Here is a 17,133-nt window from a genome sequence, read left to right on the forward strand (position 1 = left end):
GCTTTTAGTAGTTGAAGCAAATAAATTTTGGGAGGTTCCACAAAATTTATCTGCCCAAGTGGTCTAAAATTGAATGTGGAAAAAATGCAAAAAAGTCGGGCATTAGCTTGTGGAGGAGATTAATGAGCGATCCAATTAATTAATCCGCGAGAGAGTCCATTAATATTGGGTGAAAAAATGTGTCGAAAATTAATTTGTAGACATGTAAATGTGGGGATGGCGGTTTCACCTTCGTGCAGAAGAGCGGGAGCTCTTAAGAGGCGGAGACTACTTAGAGAAAAACACAGCTATTGTAAGTTAATGAATTAAGATGTTTTTTAGAACTTTCTTTTTTTCAATACTTTTCAAGACATTTTTAGACTTTACAAACGTCTTAAATTAAAAAGAGTTTCAGCTAAAATATTGAATAAAAAAAATTAAAGATTAGAGGTCTAATATTAGACTAAAAGCGACATCTAGTGGCTAAAATAATTCGTGGCAAACGACAGACTTTTGGCCCATTTTCTTAGTAAATTCACAGGATTTTTTGAAATAGAAGTTTCACAAAAATAACGTGCAAGCTTTCTAGCATTTTTATAATTTTCTTGTTTTATTTGTCCCTTATTTAAAAGTAAAAGATAGTTCTCAAGACGAAACTTGCCTATAATAATAATAATAATAATAAAAATAATCTTTTTCAATAGATCTTTTTTGAAAAAGATTATTAAATTATTTAAAAAAAAATATTCTTGGAATCTTCCGGCTTCAATTTAATTTTCATTGTGTCAACAAGTAAATCAATCAGACCCGTAAGCTCTCTAAGCTACTGATTGCCCTCCACTGTTTGGGTCTTCATGGTTGAGTTGCCGACACACCAAGAAGCCACCTTTCTGCTTCCCAGCACTTGCTAATCCATCGCACCAGGTGAGTCAGTTGCATTTGAAACGTGCTCGCGGTTGGTCGCTCATCACCTTTCACACAGCCAGCATTTATAACCCAAAAAAAAGCCACCAAGTTCTGTGATTCAAAGCATTTTTTTCCATGTAGTGATTGTGAACAAAAAAAAAGATCTTCCGCAACAATAAAAGGGATTTTGCGTGCAAAAATTGTTCCAAATAAAAGAATATTAGTTTTCAATACAAAGTGGAGGAAAAAATTGTGTGTGTTGTGTGATTTTAGTTCGGTGACCATTTTTGAATAAAATTTTGAGAATGAAATTCTAAAAAAATATATAGGTACGTTTTTATTGAGTGCTGTGCTGTGCTGAGCTATAAAAAGGGAGCGACGGAGTACTAGCGAATGGATACCATTCTTCAGCTGAAAGTGTTGATAAATTGGTGAATATTTCATTTTTTTTATATACAGCAGCACATCACGAGATCGAGAATTCTGTATTAACTTTTGATTTCAATGAAGAGAGAGAAATTTTTTATTCCGTGCAGCAATATCAAAGCTGCCGTATTTACATAAATTGCTATCACTTTTCTTTGCTTGCATTCACCACAACCTCTTCGATAATTACCCGCCAAAGTCATAGACAAAATCACAATGAGGCGGGGGAGGTAGAAAAAAAGTAATCACACCATTGCAGAAAATCACACCAACAATAGCTATTATTCTCCACTTAGGACACAAAAAAGTTCCTCTTTTGCACCTGAAAATTTCAAATGGAAAAATATATGTAGGTATATAATTCAATTTGAAAATGCCTTTTTTTCTTTACTTTGTGCATTTTCCCGCAATATAAGAATCTCACGGAGTTTTTCTCGGGGGGTTTTTCTTTCAAAACTTTCATTCAATTTTAATAAAAAAAAATTAATTAGATAGTAGAGTGCATTTAGAGGGCGGCAAAAATGTTTAGTTTTTAGAGAGAAATTTAAAGTTTTTAGAGATTCTTAGAAGAATTTTTTTTTGGTTTTATTAGAATAATTTTATGGTCTATTTAAAAAAATTTGGGAAAATTCCCTTGTTGAAAATTCAGGACAATAATTAGAACAATTTTCTCGACGTATTGTTTTTATTAGATTTGTTCTTCTCGTTCTTGTCTGCTTTATCAGAATTTAATATCATAGTTAATATTCATTTTTATTTCTTACTTGTTTTTAAACAAATTTTGATTAAATCTACTTATTAATTTGTTCTATTCTAATAAAAAATATAATTGAATGTATGAGTTACTAATTAATGAAATAACAAAATGTTGTAAAATAATGTCTAGATTTGGCGATAAAAGAGGTAGAAAAAAATGAATTTTTCGGGTTCTTTAGATTTTTATAAATTAGACTTCTTCAAAGTTTTTTAAGAAAAATATTTAAATTGTAAGAACTTCCTTCAAATGCGAGAATCCTGATGAATTGAAAAAGAATAATTTTCAGAATTCATGTCCACAAAAACGACAACTTTGCACTGCAGAGATTTAAAAAATTGTAAGACTGTATAGCTTTTGCATAATTGTTTGCATTTAATTGTCTTTCAATTTCTCAAGACATTGAACTTTCTGATCTTTCTGGCAATGAACCGCAAGATCGGGCTATAAAAAATTTATTTAATTGTTATGTTGAAGAGGTGTTTGACATAGTTTTACAATTGCAATTTTTCTCCAGCGCCTTTTCTCCCACATCTCAATGGCATGAAGAATTTTTCCTTTTAGCATTGAAAACAATTGTTTCCATCGTACAAAACAAGATTTTTATTGAATTGGGAAAGCCCCCTCAACGTATTTTCTTTCACTTTGCAGAAAATGCAAATTCTTTCGGCACATTTTCCCATTTAATTCATCAATGGGCTGTGCAAGACGTTTGCACAATGTTGCTGGAGCATCCGCGGGCACTAAATACCATTTTTGTGGGACTTTTTTTTCTTTTCTTCTGAAAATAGATTTTCTGCCAATTCCTTTCACAATCAGCCACACAATTGCCCTCCTGCAGGAGGGAATTTACAATAGCTGCCAGATTTGTACACACATATGTACGAGAAAAAAACTGCGTGAAATATTCCTAAAAATCCCAATTTGTTCCAGCCATTGTGGCTCCAATAGCATAAAAAAGTTTTCTAGTGACGACGATTCGTCTAAAATCCATACAAAAATGGAATTTGTTATTCAATATTTTTCAAAAAAGAATAAATTCAGCGATCGCGATAATTTCTCTATAAGTAACAAGATAAATTAATAATTTATTATAATTGAAGCTAAATATCGTAACACTGGGTGCCGCAAAGCGAATTTCGTTGGTAAAGGTTGGGTTATTCACACGAAGAATAAAACGGTTGACTAATTCAGATGGATACTTCATAACACACTGCAGTGTTTCACCTAATTTATTCACAAGAGTGACCAGTTGAATTTTTTCCTTTGCGAAATTGCTCATATAGAGAGCTTCTGGTTTAATTAGACTTTTAATTGAGACATCCATTTCAGTGGATTTTGCAATAAGATTCTTCAGGAAAAAAATCAATCCGAAATGAGATTCAATTGAACTTTTATTTAAATTAAAAAAAAATTGTCAGAGATTGTCTCAAAGGTCATTAATTAAATAAAATTTAATTATTTTTCATATCATAATTTTAAAGTTAATTTCTAAACTAAAACTAAATTAGTTCAAGTCCACTTATCTCAATGGAAAACACATGTCCGCAAATTTTATTGGTCTCGTTGTGAAGATAAACTTCTTCTAATTTTCCTCTCTCAGTCACAAAATGATTTCTATTTAATATGCATCAGCAATTAAAAATCCATAAAATTTCTGCATAAAATCAACGAAAAAAAAATAGCGGACAAGCTGCTGCAAGCTTTTCACCCAATTTACAAATATTTCATTCATTTCACCCATTGAGTTTTGAACGCTTCTTCTTCTTCGAAATATTAAAAAAAAGAAGAAAAATTTGCATAACGAAAGCAATGATCTTGGAATATTTAACTAAACTCTAATTTAAATGAAATCTCTCGGTGTAAGATGCGAAGATTCCGGAGTGACAAGGTGAAAGAAAATACGTGCAAACAGGCAGGAAGTTTGTAATTAAAAATCATCAATCTTGGAGAGTGTTGTTGAGAGACAAATGTTCCCACGAGAGGGCAATTTTTGGGTGCACACACGGCAAGTTAGAAGTCATAAAATTAAACCTCATTAAACCTCATCTTCGCAGGTGCTTCACTTGATAAGTCCTATAGAGAAAAATGCCATAAAAATGGCAATAAATTTATCTGAAAGCAAACACATCCCATTGTGGAGCACTTTCCATTTTTCTTTTCGAAGCCAAAATGCCGCACCATACAGCTCCGCGGCATAAGTTACATCACAACACGGAGAATTTCCCATTTACACAAATATTGTCATACACTCTTGTACACGTATTATGTTACTTCCATCAGCCATGGAGGAAAACCACAAAATTTAATTAAAGCGCTACACTGATTTTCTATCCATGGAGGAAAAAAGAGGAAGGAATTTCTGTGCATTGAAAAGCAAGACGAATACTTTTCCCCAACAGTTTGATTTGATCATAATATGGGCGAAAAGAAATTAATTAGCTTGTTGCATAAAGAGTGCAAATTCGCTGAAATGGAGGAGATTGGATTACAAAGCACATTTTGCACAAATAAATCCATATTAAAGAATGAAAGGAAAATCCACTTAATGTGTGGTTTTTGTTACGGAGTAAACAGAAGTTATCAAACTTTTGCGGTTAAAGAAATTTCTCTCAATTATTTTTTTTTTTAATAATTCAGGAAAAGAATTATTAGTCTGCAGCAGCCTGAACTGCTGTGTATGAATCCTGTAGTAGGGGAGAACGGGGTTAAAAAAGTCACTTAAGGGTTTAGAAAAAGCTCAAAATATCATATTTCCCAAATAGATAAAACGAAATGTATAGCTCATTTTTTTAGGTAATTTACTGCCCTACAACTCTTTCTCAGATCATTTTGTTCTATCTAGCTAGGAAATATTATATTTTAGGCTTTTTCTAAACCCTTAAGTGACTTTATTAGCCCCGCTCTCCCCTACAGTGTTTGAATTCGAGGCCGTAGTTAGGGAGGATTTTTGAGTGTCTAACTACCCCCTAAAAGTCCTGGAAGTTGGAGCTTTTCTTTAGAAGTTGAAAGAAATTATTTATAAAATGTTAGATAAAAAGAACAAACAGAAAAGAAACGTAAAACGTTAGAAAATAAACGTAAAATTTTGTAAAAGAAAACGTCAGACGTTAAAATAGAATTTAAATGTTAGAAAAGAAAAGTCTTTAAAAAATAATCGCTAATCATCAAAAAGTAACATGAAACCTTCAATTAGAACTCTTCTTTACAACACAGAATATTTTTCACATGTATACGAAGCTTCGAGACAAGGTTTAAAATTAAATAGAAAAAAATCTTGCTGTTTGGGTTGATCCCAATCAACATTCAAAATGCAGCAGACAGTCCTCGTCAGGTGAATTTTCCATTCTATCTATTTTGTTTAAATATCAATCATAAACATGTATTAGTCATTGAGTTTCTGAGTCAACAAAGTGCACCCCTTTCGAAACAGGAAGGAACACCTCCGCGTGTGATATATGTAATATAGAGGAAGTTGATATGTACGTACATACATAATCGATCCCTCGCTACCTGGAGACGCATCGTAAAAAAACTTAGAGGCTTCAAAAAATAAGGGGAGAGAATCCCTCGTTGAGTGACCCCACATAGAGCAATTAATTCTTCCCATTAATATTCCACATGAGAGTCCATCGCCCTTGTCGCCCGTAGCACTGGTGCACACATAAATTCTGGATATGCTTCCCTGACCATATTGTTCACGGGAGTGGAACGTCTATCTGAGACTTATGCTGGTTCTCTCACAGCCCTAACCCCGGAAAATGACTCAAAATTCATGAGAAATTTCAATTCCCATCCCGCAACGTAAAAATGCAGGACCCACACGGAAAATTTCCCTATCTTGAGTGCTTAAGGGTGGGAAATACATATACGATAGTTTCCGGTTCAGCGAGAATTTCCTTAAAAAAAAAGCAACACGATATAATTTCAATGCCACGATGCCCTCCAAATGTCTTTCTTGAGATCCCATGCAGAGACATTATGGGTTGGCTTTTTTTTGTGTTGCGGAATTGTAGCGCAGAGAGAGAGAGACTTTCGGTGTGATATTTGTGAAGTGTACTGGATTAAAAATTCTGAAACGCATTGATGACTCCTTTCACTTTGCCTGTGTGCGCGCCCAGCAAAGTTATTGCCTTCATTTTGATGCCCCAAACTACTCTTTAATTGTTATAGAGTTTTGTGCTTGCCCGACTCACCAAAAGACCCCCTCATACCAATTTTTCTTACCAGCTCAAGATTGGTGTTTATATCGTCCGGAATTGCTTCCGACTCTTTGCTTGTTTTCTTCTTTTTTTGTTTATTTTTCATCACACACCTTAATTGTGCCATATCAGCTCAAATGGCCAAGAATATAAATTTTTTCATGGTCAATTATCTCCCATATACATATAATTAAGTACAATGTGGCGCTGTCTCGTTTGCCAGATCATCTCGCAGGTGAGAGTAAAAAAAAAAGTAATGTATATAAGTATAATAAAAGAGTTTTCTATTGATGCTGCAAAACTTCAGCAACATACCGCCCAATGGCTACAACTGAGCCAACATGAAGGCAACGTGCCCAAGAACGTGCAGCCAAGAAGTTTTTTTTTCGTTGAAGAACTTGCGCAAGAACTTCTTGGAATGAATAAAAGAAAAGGTAATAACAAACAGTTAGAATTGTGTCACCTGGGTGGGTCTGATTTTGTGGTTCTTGGCCAGGAGGGTATATCTACAGCTGGAATGGATTCTTCCATTGTTGCGCCAAAAGAAGTGACAAAGGTCTTACGATAAATGAGATTTATATTGCCATGAAAACAATCACAATATGAATTATAATTCGTCACGGATTTCTGCAATTCACCCGTGCAAGAGGTAGAGGGAGTTTTCTTGCGAAAAATGACGACCTCATCAAAAATATTCCGTTCAGTTTTGCTACATATATGTATATTTTTGGAGCGCCAAGAGTTTGGCCCCTTGATGACTTTTTATTGCATCACCATCGCAATCAAATCATAAACACCGTAATGATCTCTGGCAAACACAACATTACGGAAATTATGGCGCATAAACATAAGAGAATATTATGGATTTGAGTTAAATTGTTTGGATATTATTATTATTATTCGGAGGAAGTATTTTTGCTTTAGTTCTAACCGTTCTGTGAGATTCTTTTTGTGAGTTCTTCTGTGAAATTAAAGCTTTTAAGCTTGAGGAAATAAATTATTTAATTTATAGTTCTTCATCTCAATTAAATTTTATTGAGAATTAACCTTTGACCGTATTGGAAAAATTGAAAAGAAGCAGGAAAAAATAAAATCTCAACCGATGAATGATCAAAGAAAATGATAAAAGAAAGAACTTGATGCCCCTTTCTCATGAAAAACTAATCTTGTAAGAAAATCCTTGTCAACAAATTAGCTTTCATTATCGATTTATTTATTCCCCATCTCGTTGAAAAAAAATCTTGGCCGCAAAATTCCGTGGTTTTACACGAGTTCCATCGCATCATTATCAGAAGGTCTCTGGGAAAAGTAAAATCAATCGTAAATATTGATAAAGAAGCGTGACTCATTGCGTTGGGGAAAGATTATTATGAGAAAAACTTGCAGCTGAACTTCTCTATTTCCTTTCAATTTCTAGTTCGTGCTTTGTATTCTTCGAGATTTATTTCCTTCTGCGTCTTTTTGTACGTCTCGGTGCAAAGTAGTAAATATTTCAGACACTTCAAGTGATAGTAAAATCGAAGAATAAAAACATAATATCTGGGTTAATGTTGCCCCCATGTAGATTTCTGTATGGAGGCTCTTTCTGCGTGTGATTCCAGGCACGCGGTCTAAGATCTGCAAGAGTCCACACTTTTTCACTTTTTTTACACCATCATCTTCACCATCTTCTTCTCAATGGTGCAAGTTCTCTTCGTATCTCTTGGCAATTCAATAAAATTAAAATTCCATGTAAATGCAATTGTTGATACACTTTAAGCGCTCTCTTTTGCACGATATGGAAGCCGCGATAAAATTAAAATGAGCCGATGGGGCTTCTCACTTCTTCTTGCATTTCAATAAAACAACCGCGCGCGTTTGGTGATGCACTTGACTTGTGTTTCAAATTGCCTGGGAAATGGATTGAGGCATGAGATTATACCTTTTGGCATATGTTTTTTGAGATGCTGTGTATGTAATTACACCATGCTGCTGTTGCTGGATGTACTCTCAATGCGATCCCAAAGTGACTCAATTATTCTCACAATTGTCATCGTATATTTTTTTCCCATCGCACCGCAAAAAAGTGGTGAACGAATTACCATGAAATCGAATCTCTTCATTCGACACTTTTTATTTCAACATTGGGTGCTTCTTGCACGTGAAAAGCCACCGTGAGTGATTAATTGCTGGTCATTGCACGCCGCCATGCATAGGTGTGTGGGAATTTCACAGATGCAGTCACATCTCTCAATGGGACTTGCGGATGCTGAAATACCACAAAGTGTGGAATTCGGAGCTGTTTGTGTGTGAAAAGTGAAAATTTCGATGAGTACAAATTGCATAATTGCCATTCAGCAACTTCCACCTGCGACAGATTTCCAACAACACTGCTTTGCTCTCGAGCAGCGGACCTTGAACCACATTCTGCAATCCGCGTGTATTTTAGCGACATGTTGATGGCTTCATCCCTGGGTTGAATTAATTAATTAATTGCTCAAGAGAGATGGGAAATGGATGTGAATGCACCCACCGGATGCTGGGGGGAGAACAACACGTGGAACAGCGTCATACAATCACCTCTCTTACGCACATTGGGATGGAGGTTTTGTTGTTCTATATTATGAGTTTTTTTGTTTGAGCTTATTGAGCTTTAATTTTATTTATTTTTTTTTAGAAGAAGGGGCATTTAGCTAATGAGTTTTAGTGCTTTTATTCTTTTCAATATTTTGAATAAAAAACTAGTAAAAAGGAAAAGTTTGGAAAACTTTGCTTTGAAGGAAAATATTTAATTTGATAACAATTTGATAATTTTCAGAAGAGTTTTTCACTTTGAATCCTAATTAAGATATAATAAGAAAGTGGGCGATAAGTAAAATCTTTCAATTAGAATTTTCCCCAGAAAAACTAATCAAAATTTTTAATTTTCTTATACATTTTTATTCAATTGGTTGTCAAGAGTATTCTTCAGTGAGTTTTTATGATTTCAAAAATTAAGAAATAGTCCTCATAAGAAGAATATCTCCAACACATTTATTTAATAAAGTTCTAAATCTAATTCTATTTCTTCTATTTAGAATTTTTTAATTATTATTTTTTGAATAAAATCAGAAATCGTTTTTTTTTTTTAATTTTAAACGATTATTAAAATACCTGACATATTTTTTTTCCATTTGTGTGCCCCTCTTTATCACGTGGAATAATTTGCATTTAAATAGAGAATTTTGTGCAGGATGGAATTTTCAAATTTCATCATTGGGGAAATATAAAACAAAAAAAAAATAACTGAAAATTGTTTTAATTAAAATATGAAAACTATTTCAAAATGCAAGGCAAATTGTTTTAAAATCCCTTTGAGAATCCTTCATGGGGATAAAATAAAATAAATTAAAACAAACAAATAATAAAAGCTCTGGAAAACCTTGAATGGAAATTTTAGGTCTTTTAATTGATCCCTTTGCGTTCTTTTTAATGCCATCCTGCACGCAATGTACGCAACAATGCTTCTGCAGACCAACGTCGAAGGTAGTTGTTTCGTATTAAGTTGAAAAGAGTACTTTTGGGACCCTTTTCTTAGCTTAACGCGCACAATCCATGCAATATTGTTACATACTTGTATTATGCATTAAGATTGGAGCTGATAAACTTGACGTAGCTGGGCGATAAGGTGCTCAACAAAAGAAACAATTCATTAAGACAATTGCCCAATGTCTTGCATCTTCTCTTTCTACCGCTAAATATGCTCTCGCAGGTGTTGGAGGTGTTACCTTCAAGACTTCAAGTACTTTGTGAAAACAATAAACAGAAATATTGTTTTAGCGAAATGTCTGGGAGGTAAAAAAAAAATTGAGAGCCAGACACGCGCTTCTTCTTCACGTGGAGTTTTGCTAATTAGTAATTTCTCACAGAGCACGTGGATGCTGCACTTCCACAAGAGCAAGTTTGCTTAATTTCATTTATATCTACCTGCTTTCCCAAGAAATTCACCCAAAACTTATAAGCAAAGGTGTGAAATTAATTCAAGAATAATTTCATTAACATTTCTTTTTCTTAAACACATTTAATCACCTATCTAGAAATAAATCTTGGCTGTTCTGAAGATGTAAAGCAGTGTTGCTTTACCTCAAACTTGACCCATTCTTCAGGTGAAAAATTCTACGAAACGCATCAGTCCGTGAAGCGGTGGGTTGTAAATTTTATATGCTTACACATGGAACGTGCTCGCGACTCTGGGACTTCTTCTTTGCCATTAAAGTCTGTATTTGTTTTTCTCAACTTGTGACCACTTCGCGAAAATTCCCTCCCATAAATAAGCCTCGCGCGTTAAATGCACTTTTGTAGGTCAATTGTGTATGTCTCCACACATATAGCCGTTAGGCCGTTAATTTTTTAATTTAAACTTGTGAAAATTTCCTAACTTTGCTCCATATTTTATTTATTCTTTTTGCCAGAAAATTGCAGCAAAATGATCACATCCGCATTACTTCATCAACTACAGACATCATGATGGAATTTTGGAATCACCACACCAACAACTACGTCAGAGACAACGAGTAGCAAAGAAACAGATCAGAGAATTATTTTTTTTTTAAAAATGGGCAATATGGCAATTTGGTGCAAGATATTCAAGAAAGTTCGATTGAAAAAATTCCTGGACATACAGAAGACGCGGAAAAGTCGACTACCCTGTTCACTGATCACAGTGTTTTGTATCCTGGAATTCCTGGCTTGCTTCAGGAGTGCCCTGGCTAATCTTCCACCGAGATTCCTAATAGATGGACATTCGGAAATTGTGCTGCGACTAAAGGAGGGCCCTGACACACCTGTTGGATCCTTAATCTACAGACTCAAAGGATTCGATCCAGATGGGGATCCACTAACATTTGGGATTAAGGAATCAATTCCTGGAAGTGAAGTTCTGCGTGTTGAAAATGTAGGGATGAATCAGGCAAACTTATTCTTGGCTCAGGAGTTAGATAGAGAAGTAAGAATTCTTGTAGAATAAATTCTAGAATAAATTTAGAAGCTTTTTGTACGAATTGATTTTTTTTCTTTCAGACCAAAGATGAATATTCAATAGTTCTAACACTGACCGATAATCGTTTGGGAGAAGGAAACTTTGTGACACAGAGCCTCCTCCTGCTAGTTGAGGATGTCAACGACAATGAGCCAGTCTTTAAGCCCTTCCAGGCAGCTATTGAAGTACCCGAAGGAAGTCGCCCAGGTGTTATAACAACAGTTGAAGCAACAGATCAAGATGAAGGAGCTTTCGGTCAAGTTATCTACTACCTCCAAGAACTCGATGGTGAAAATGAGGTCTTCTCCATCACGACAAATCAAGGAAAGGGCGTTATAAGGCTCATGCGTGACCTCGACTACGAACGCAAGAGTCTCTATCAATTGCGCATCCTTGCCGTTGATCGGGCGAATCAGGGTAAAGTCAATACGGGCAGTGCGGCGCTTCTTGTTAAAGTCAAAGACATGGAGGATCAACCACCGGAATTTGTTGCAGTAACTCCCGTAATTCGGGTATCTGAAGATATTCCAGTGGGTTCAAAAGTTGCGCACGGTGAGTGAAATTTTGTCAAAACAATTTTCCGCTTCTTGAGCAAGAGCATATATGCAGAAAAACTCTTTTACGCGTTTTCTCTTACAGTTAAAGCCATTGACGGTGATCGGGGTGTCAACAATGAAATTCGCTACTCCATGAGGAATGGCTTTGGCTTATTTGGCATCCACGAAAGGTCTGGAGCTATCATTACAGTTAAGACACTCGACAGGGAGAATCCAGACAATCAAATAAATGGGGCATACATCGTGGAGGTTGTTGCCACGGAAAAATCCAAAATCATCAACCCACCACCTTCGGTTAGGACGGAAATCACGATCATCCTAACGGATGTCAATGATGAGACACCACGATTCCGCGAGACAGCCTACGAGTGCGAAGTCAATGAAAATGCCCAAGAAGATACTCCAATAACATTTTTAGGGAATTCCCCATTCAATGAAGTCTTCGATCACGATCAAGGACTCAATGGGACATTTGATCTGGCTCTCGTTCCACCAAATGAAATTTTCGAAGTTACCCCAAGTAGGGCAATCAATGAAGCCACCTTCCTGATTCGCGTGAAGGATTCAACATTCTTGGACTTTGAGAAGGTGACTCAGTTGAATTTTACTCTGGTTGCCAGGGAGGTGGCTGATAAAAGTCGGATGACAAAGGTTCCAATAAAAATCCACATCAGAGATCAAAACGACAACTATCCGGAATTTGCAAATCGAATTTATGAAGTCTCAATTCCGGAGAATAGTGGAGTAGGGACTACAGTTGGACAGGTGGATGCTTTTGATTTGGATTCGGGGAATTATGGAACTAGAGGCATCCGGTACACCAACATGGGTGGTGGCATTGCTCATTTGCTGCATTTGAATGCAATTTCCGGTGTGATAACGGTTAAATCTCCAGGTGGGCATTCCTTTGATCGCGAACTTGTATCCCGACACTACCTAACCGTTGAAGCTAGAGACAATCTTGGGCAAGGAAATAGGAATACCGTCCAGTTGATAGTCAACATTGACGACGTAAACGATAACTCCCCGGTTTTCGTTCAAAGCAAATACGAAGTAAGATTGATGGAGAATAAGGTTTCCTTTGAAACTCCTCTTGTCGTTGAAGCCAAGGATAATGATTTGAATGGAACGAAAAACAGTGAGATCGAATACGAGCTAATTGACGGAGAATTCAGGGAAAATTTCACAATTGATTCAAAGAGTGGTTTGATAGAACCTACAGGATCAATGGATTTTGAACTGATCCCCGGAGGAAGTTCAAATATTAGACCAATTCATCTTACAGTCAATGCAAAGGATGGTGGAATCCCAAGTCTTTCAGCTCGTGTCCCTGTTGTTGTCTACCTTCATGATGTTAATGATCATGCACCACAATTTCAACATGCCTACTACCGAAGATCCATTCCCGAAGATCTCCCCAGTGGCTCATCAATTCTCGAGGTGAAAGCTTCAGACAAAGATGGATCTTCACCCAACAATGTTGTGGTTTATCGCATACAGAAAGGTGCTAGTGATAAGTTTGTCATAGGCAGTGATACGGGGGTTATATCAATAGCCCCAGGGGCTTCCCTTGATCCCGATTTGACAAATCCAAAAATTGATCAGTACTCACTGTTTGTCGTTGCCCTGGACAGCGGGATTGGGGATCAGCAAATGATGACGTCCACCGTGGTTAACATCACGATCATCGATGTAAATAACAAACCACCGCATTTTGCAGATCCTGGCACAGTTTCAGTGAAGGAAAATACTCCAGTTGGAACATATGTCTTTCGCTTGATAGCCACAGATCCCGATGTGAAGCCAATTCTGCGGTACAGCGTTGATCCGGCAACGTCAGAGGCACGATCTGAAGAAGGGGCAATTGTTAAGTTATCAGAGTATGACTACCTCAGTGCGTTTGAGATAAATGCAGTGGATGGTTTAGTTAGGGTTGTCAAGTTAGTTGATCGGGAGAAAGTTGAACAGATCAAGTTGGGATTTACTGTTGAGGATATTGCTGCAGCCAAGGGAAGGCAGCTAGTGCCAGGAGCACTTTCAATTGTTATTGAAGATGAGAATGACAATAGCCCGAAATTTAGAAAGCCCTTCTACAAGCGTTCCATCATGGAAAATAGCCCTAATGGTGTAACAATAGTTAACATTGTTGCTTATGATGTGGACAAAAATAGAACCATTACTTATTCACTAGAAGGACCTTCTGACATCACAAGCCTCGTACATTTGGACTCGGAATCAGGAGAAATTGTGGTGGCAAATAAGATTGATCATGAAGTTCATAAATGGCTGAATTTTACAGTGAAGGCCACTGATTCAGGCGTTCCCAGCAGATCATCCCTTGTTGAAGTTTTCCTAGATGTTATTGATGAGAACGACAACAGGCCATACTTCTTAGGGGACATGAGGAATTTTTCTGTGTCTGAAAATGCCCCAATTGGAACGAAGATTACAACAGTAAGAGCTGAAGACGCTGATTCAGGAGATTTCGGGAAGATTACATATCTAATGGATCGAATTAGCTCTCAAGGAAAATTTACAATTGATGCAGACACGGGAGTCATCACTGTGGCTGATAAGCTTGATCGAGAAATTAAAGATGATTACATGATTGTAATTGAGGCCTGGGATAACTATCAATTTGGATATTTAAGTGGAGAGAGTCGAAATACCTTCAAGCAGCTTTTGTAAGTTTTACTTTTTAAAGTTCTTTATTAATTTTCTTTTTATTAAATTTCCAACATTTTCATTTTAGTATTAAGATCATTGATGAGAACGACTCTCCGCCTGTTCTGCATTTTCCTGTTGGATGCGTTCAGATCACAGAATACCACGATCTTCGGGAATTCATTGCAAAGATAAAGGCAACAGATGCTGATGACCCTAAGACCCCAAATGGAGTTGTTGAATTTGAATTGCTGCAAAATGAGAGCGCTGATCACTTTAAGATCGTCAAAATTGATTCATGGTCTGCAGCAGTCTTCGCCAAGCATTCCCTCCAAGGATTCTACGGGAACTATACTCTAATGATCAGTGGAAGAGATCTCGGAACTCCGGCAAATATTGTCACGAAGAAATTGGAGATTTGCGTTTCGGATTTCAACGATCACGCCCCAATCTTTATATCTCCGGCAAATAATGTAACGATCCGTATTCCCGAGAATGCAACCATTGGAAGTTCAGTGATACAGGTAATTGCACGAGATGATGACGTAGGTCCCAATGCTGCTGTTCTCTATCGCCTCAAGCCTGACCCAATAGGCAGCTACAGGATGTTTGATATTGACGCCAAAACTGGAATGATCACCCTGAAGCATCAGCTTGACAGAGAGAGGCAGCGAATTCATGAGATTCGCGTTGAAGCCTACGATCAAGGAATACCAACACCGCTGAGTTCAGATCTCGATCTAACAGTCTACGTGAGGAATGTCAATGACTATGAACCACAATTTCTCGTTGATGAGATCACCGTGAACTTCACAGAGCATTCCCCGCCAGGGAGTGAGAAAAAGAAACTTCCCGATACGGTGGATCGCGATGAAGTTGATGAACTGGATGATCCTCCGAGTATTGTGTGCTACTACATTGTCTACGGGAATGAAGAGAAGATCTTTCAACTTGATCCTGAATCACATATCTTAACTGTCTCAAGGGAACTCGACAGAGAGGTCAAAGCAAATCATACGTTGATCATTAAAGCAACAGAGGATTGTGTCAATGTCCCAAGAGCTTTGCAGGCAGATGGACCAATTTCAGCACCAATAAAGCGCCAACTTTCAGATACAAATAGAACGCAACAAGCACGAACGAAGACTTACAGCAGCAAGTACGTTGACTATTTCGATCGATATAAGCATTCGAGGAATTTGAGGAGCATCGAAGAGGACGCTGAATTCATACGAGATCCCATTTTTGAGAGCTTAGAAAGTGGAGCGTTGTTATCAGAAGACAGCACGCTAGTCCGGGTGACGGTCTTTGTGAACGACATCAACGACAATGCTCCTAAATTCTCAAGTAAAGTCTTCACCGGAGGCGTTTCAACAGCTGCGGATTTTGGAGTGAAATTCATGCAGATCAAGGCAGTGGATAAGGACGATGGGGATAATGCAAAGATTACCTACTACCTCGTAGGATCCATTCATAGAACACTAACTGAGGGATTGGAGAACTTGCAAAAGCCACCGTTTCTCGTTGACGTCGATACGGGAGAGATTCAGCTGAATTTTGATCCCCTCAAAGGGATGAAGGGATACTTTGACTTTATGGTTATTGCCAATGACACCGATGGGCTTCAGGATGTTGCTCATGTCTTCATCTACCTCCTACGGTCTGATCAACGCGTAAAGATTGTTCTACGACAGCAACCACCTGAAGTTCGGGCTAAAGTTGATGACTTTCGCCGCATTCTGGGCAATGTAACCAATGCCATCGTGAATGTGGATGATTTTCGTATTCACGAAAATAAGGATGGGTCAGTCGATAAGACCAAGACGGATGTTTACCTGCATTTAGTGGATCCAATGGATAATTCAATCTTGGACGTTGGGGATGTCTTGCGGCTCATTGATCAGAATATTGAGAAGTTGGATGATCTCTTCAAGGAGTTCAATGTTCTTGATACTCAACCTGCAGAGGCCCTACTCCTGACCAGTGAGATGACGGGCAAATCTTTCCTAATCTGGTTGGTTTTCTCAAACCTGATCATTGGGGGTTTACTCATCATCGTCCTTGGGCTTTGCATGTCTCAGAGATCGAACTACAAGAGGCAACTTAGAGCTGCCAGGGTTAATACTTACGGTAAGATCCTGATCATCTTCTTCCTTCTTTCTTGATACTTACTTTATCCTCGCTTTTTTAGGTCCTGGAATCTCTGACCTAGCTGGACGTGGGATAGCCTCTCGTGTACCCAATACAAATAAACACAGCATCGAGGGAAGCAACCCAATCTGGCTGAAAGCCTACGAGAATGAATGGTTCAAGAATGATGATAACTTTAGCAATGGCTCCGGAAATGACTCAATAGATGAAAATATTATAGTCAACGATCAATACAACGGAAAGAAAAAGGAGATTAATACTCAGAACGACATGAATCGGCAATTTAATGTTTACCAACAAATTGATAAGCTCACCAATGCCCACATCCTGGCCAAGAAGTTGGAAACGACGGAACTGTAGCCTGCAAAAGGGGGTGCATTTAATTTATACAACTAAATAATTTATGTAATGTAGAAAAGAGATGGCTTTTGTATCTTTTGAGGAGAATTAAAGTCCTTTTGGATGGAAATTTTATTTATTCTTACCTTCGCTCTCTTT

General features: G+C 37.2%; 1 protein-coding gene across 1 annotated transcript; it reads left to right on the forward strand.

The window, feature by feature from the left end:
• Nucleotides 1-1,265: 1,265 nt before the first annotated feature.
• Nucleotides 1,266-17,104, forward strand: LOC129788078 (cadherin-23). Its single transcript, XM_055824082.1, has 6 exons — nt 1,266-1,316; nt 10,698-11,230; nt 11,305-11,815; nt 11,903-14,504; nt 14,573-16,614; nt 16,676-17,104. Exons 2-6 carry the CDS (start codon nt 10,841-10,843, stop codon nt 16,993-16,995), a joined length of 5,865 nt encoding a protein of 1,954 aa, XP_055680057.1. The 5' UTR covers nt 1,266-1,316; nt 10,698-10,840; the 3' UTR covers nt 16,996-17,104.
• Nucleotides 17,105-17,133: the final 29 nt, after the last annotated feature.

Source organism: Lutzomyia longipalpis, chromosome 1, assembly GCF_024334085.1.
Source record: "Lutzomyia longipalpis isolate SR_M1_2022 chromosome 1, ASM2433408v1".
NCBI lineage: Eukaryota > Metazoa > Arthropoda > Insecta > Diptera > Psychodidae > Lutzomyia > Lutzomyia longipalpis.

Excerpts from the sequence above, each read along its gene's own strand:
- LOC129788078 (XM_055824082.1), top strand. The coding sequence starts at position 10,841 with ATGGGCAATATGGCAATTTGGTGCAAGATATTCAAGAAAGTTCGATTG. Across the intron at positions 11,231-11,304 it reads CTCAGGAGTTAGATAGAGAA|ACCAAAGATGAATATTCAAT; the intron begins GTAAGAATTCTT and ends TTTTTCTTTCAG. Across the intron at positions 14,505-14,572 it reads AATACCTTCAAGCAGCTTTT|TATTAAGATCATTGATGAGA; the intron begins GTAAGTTTTACT and ends TTTTCATTTTAG.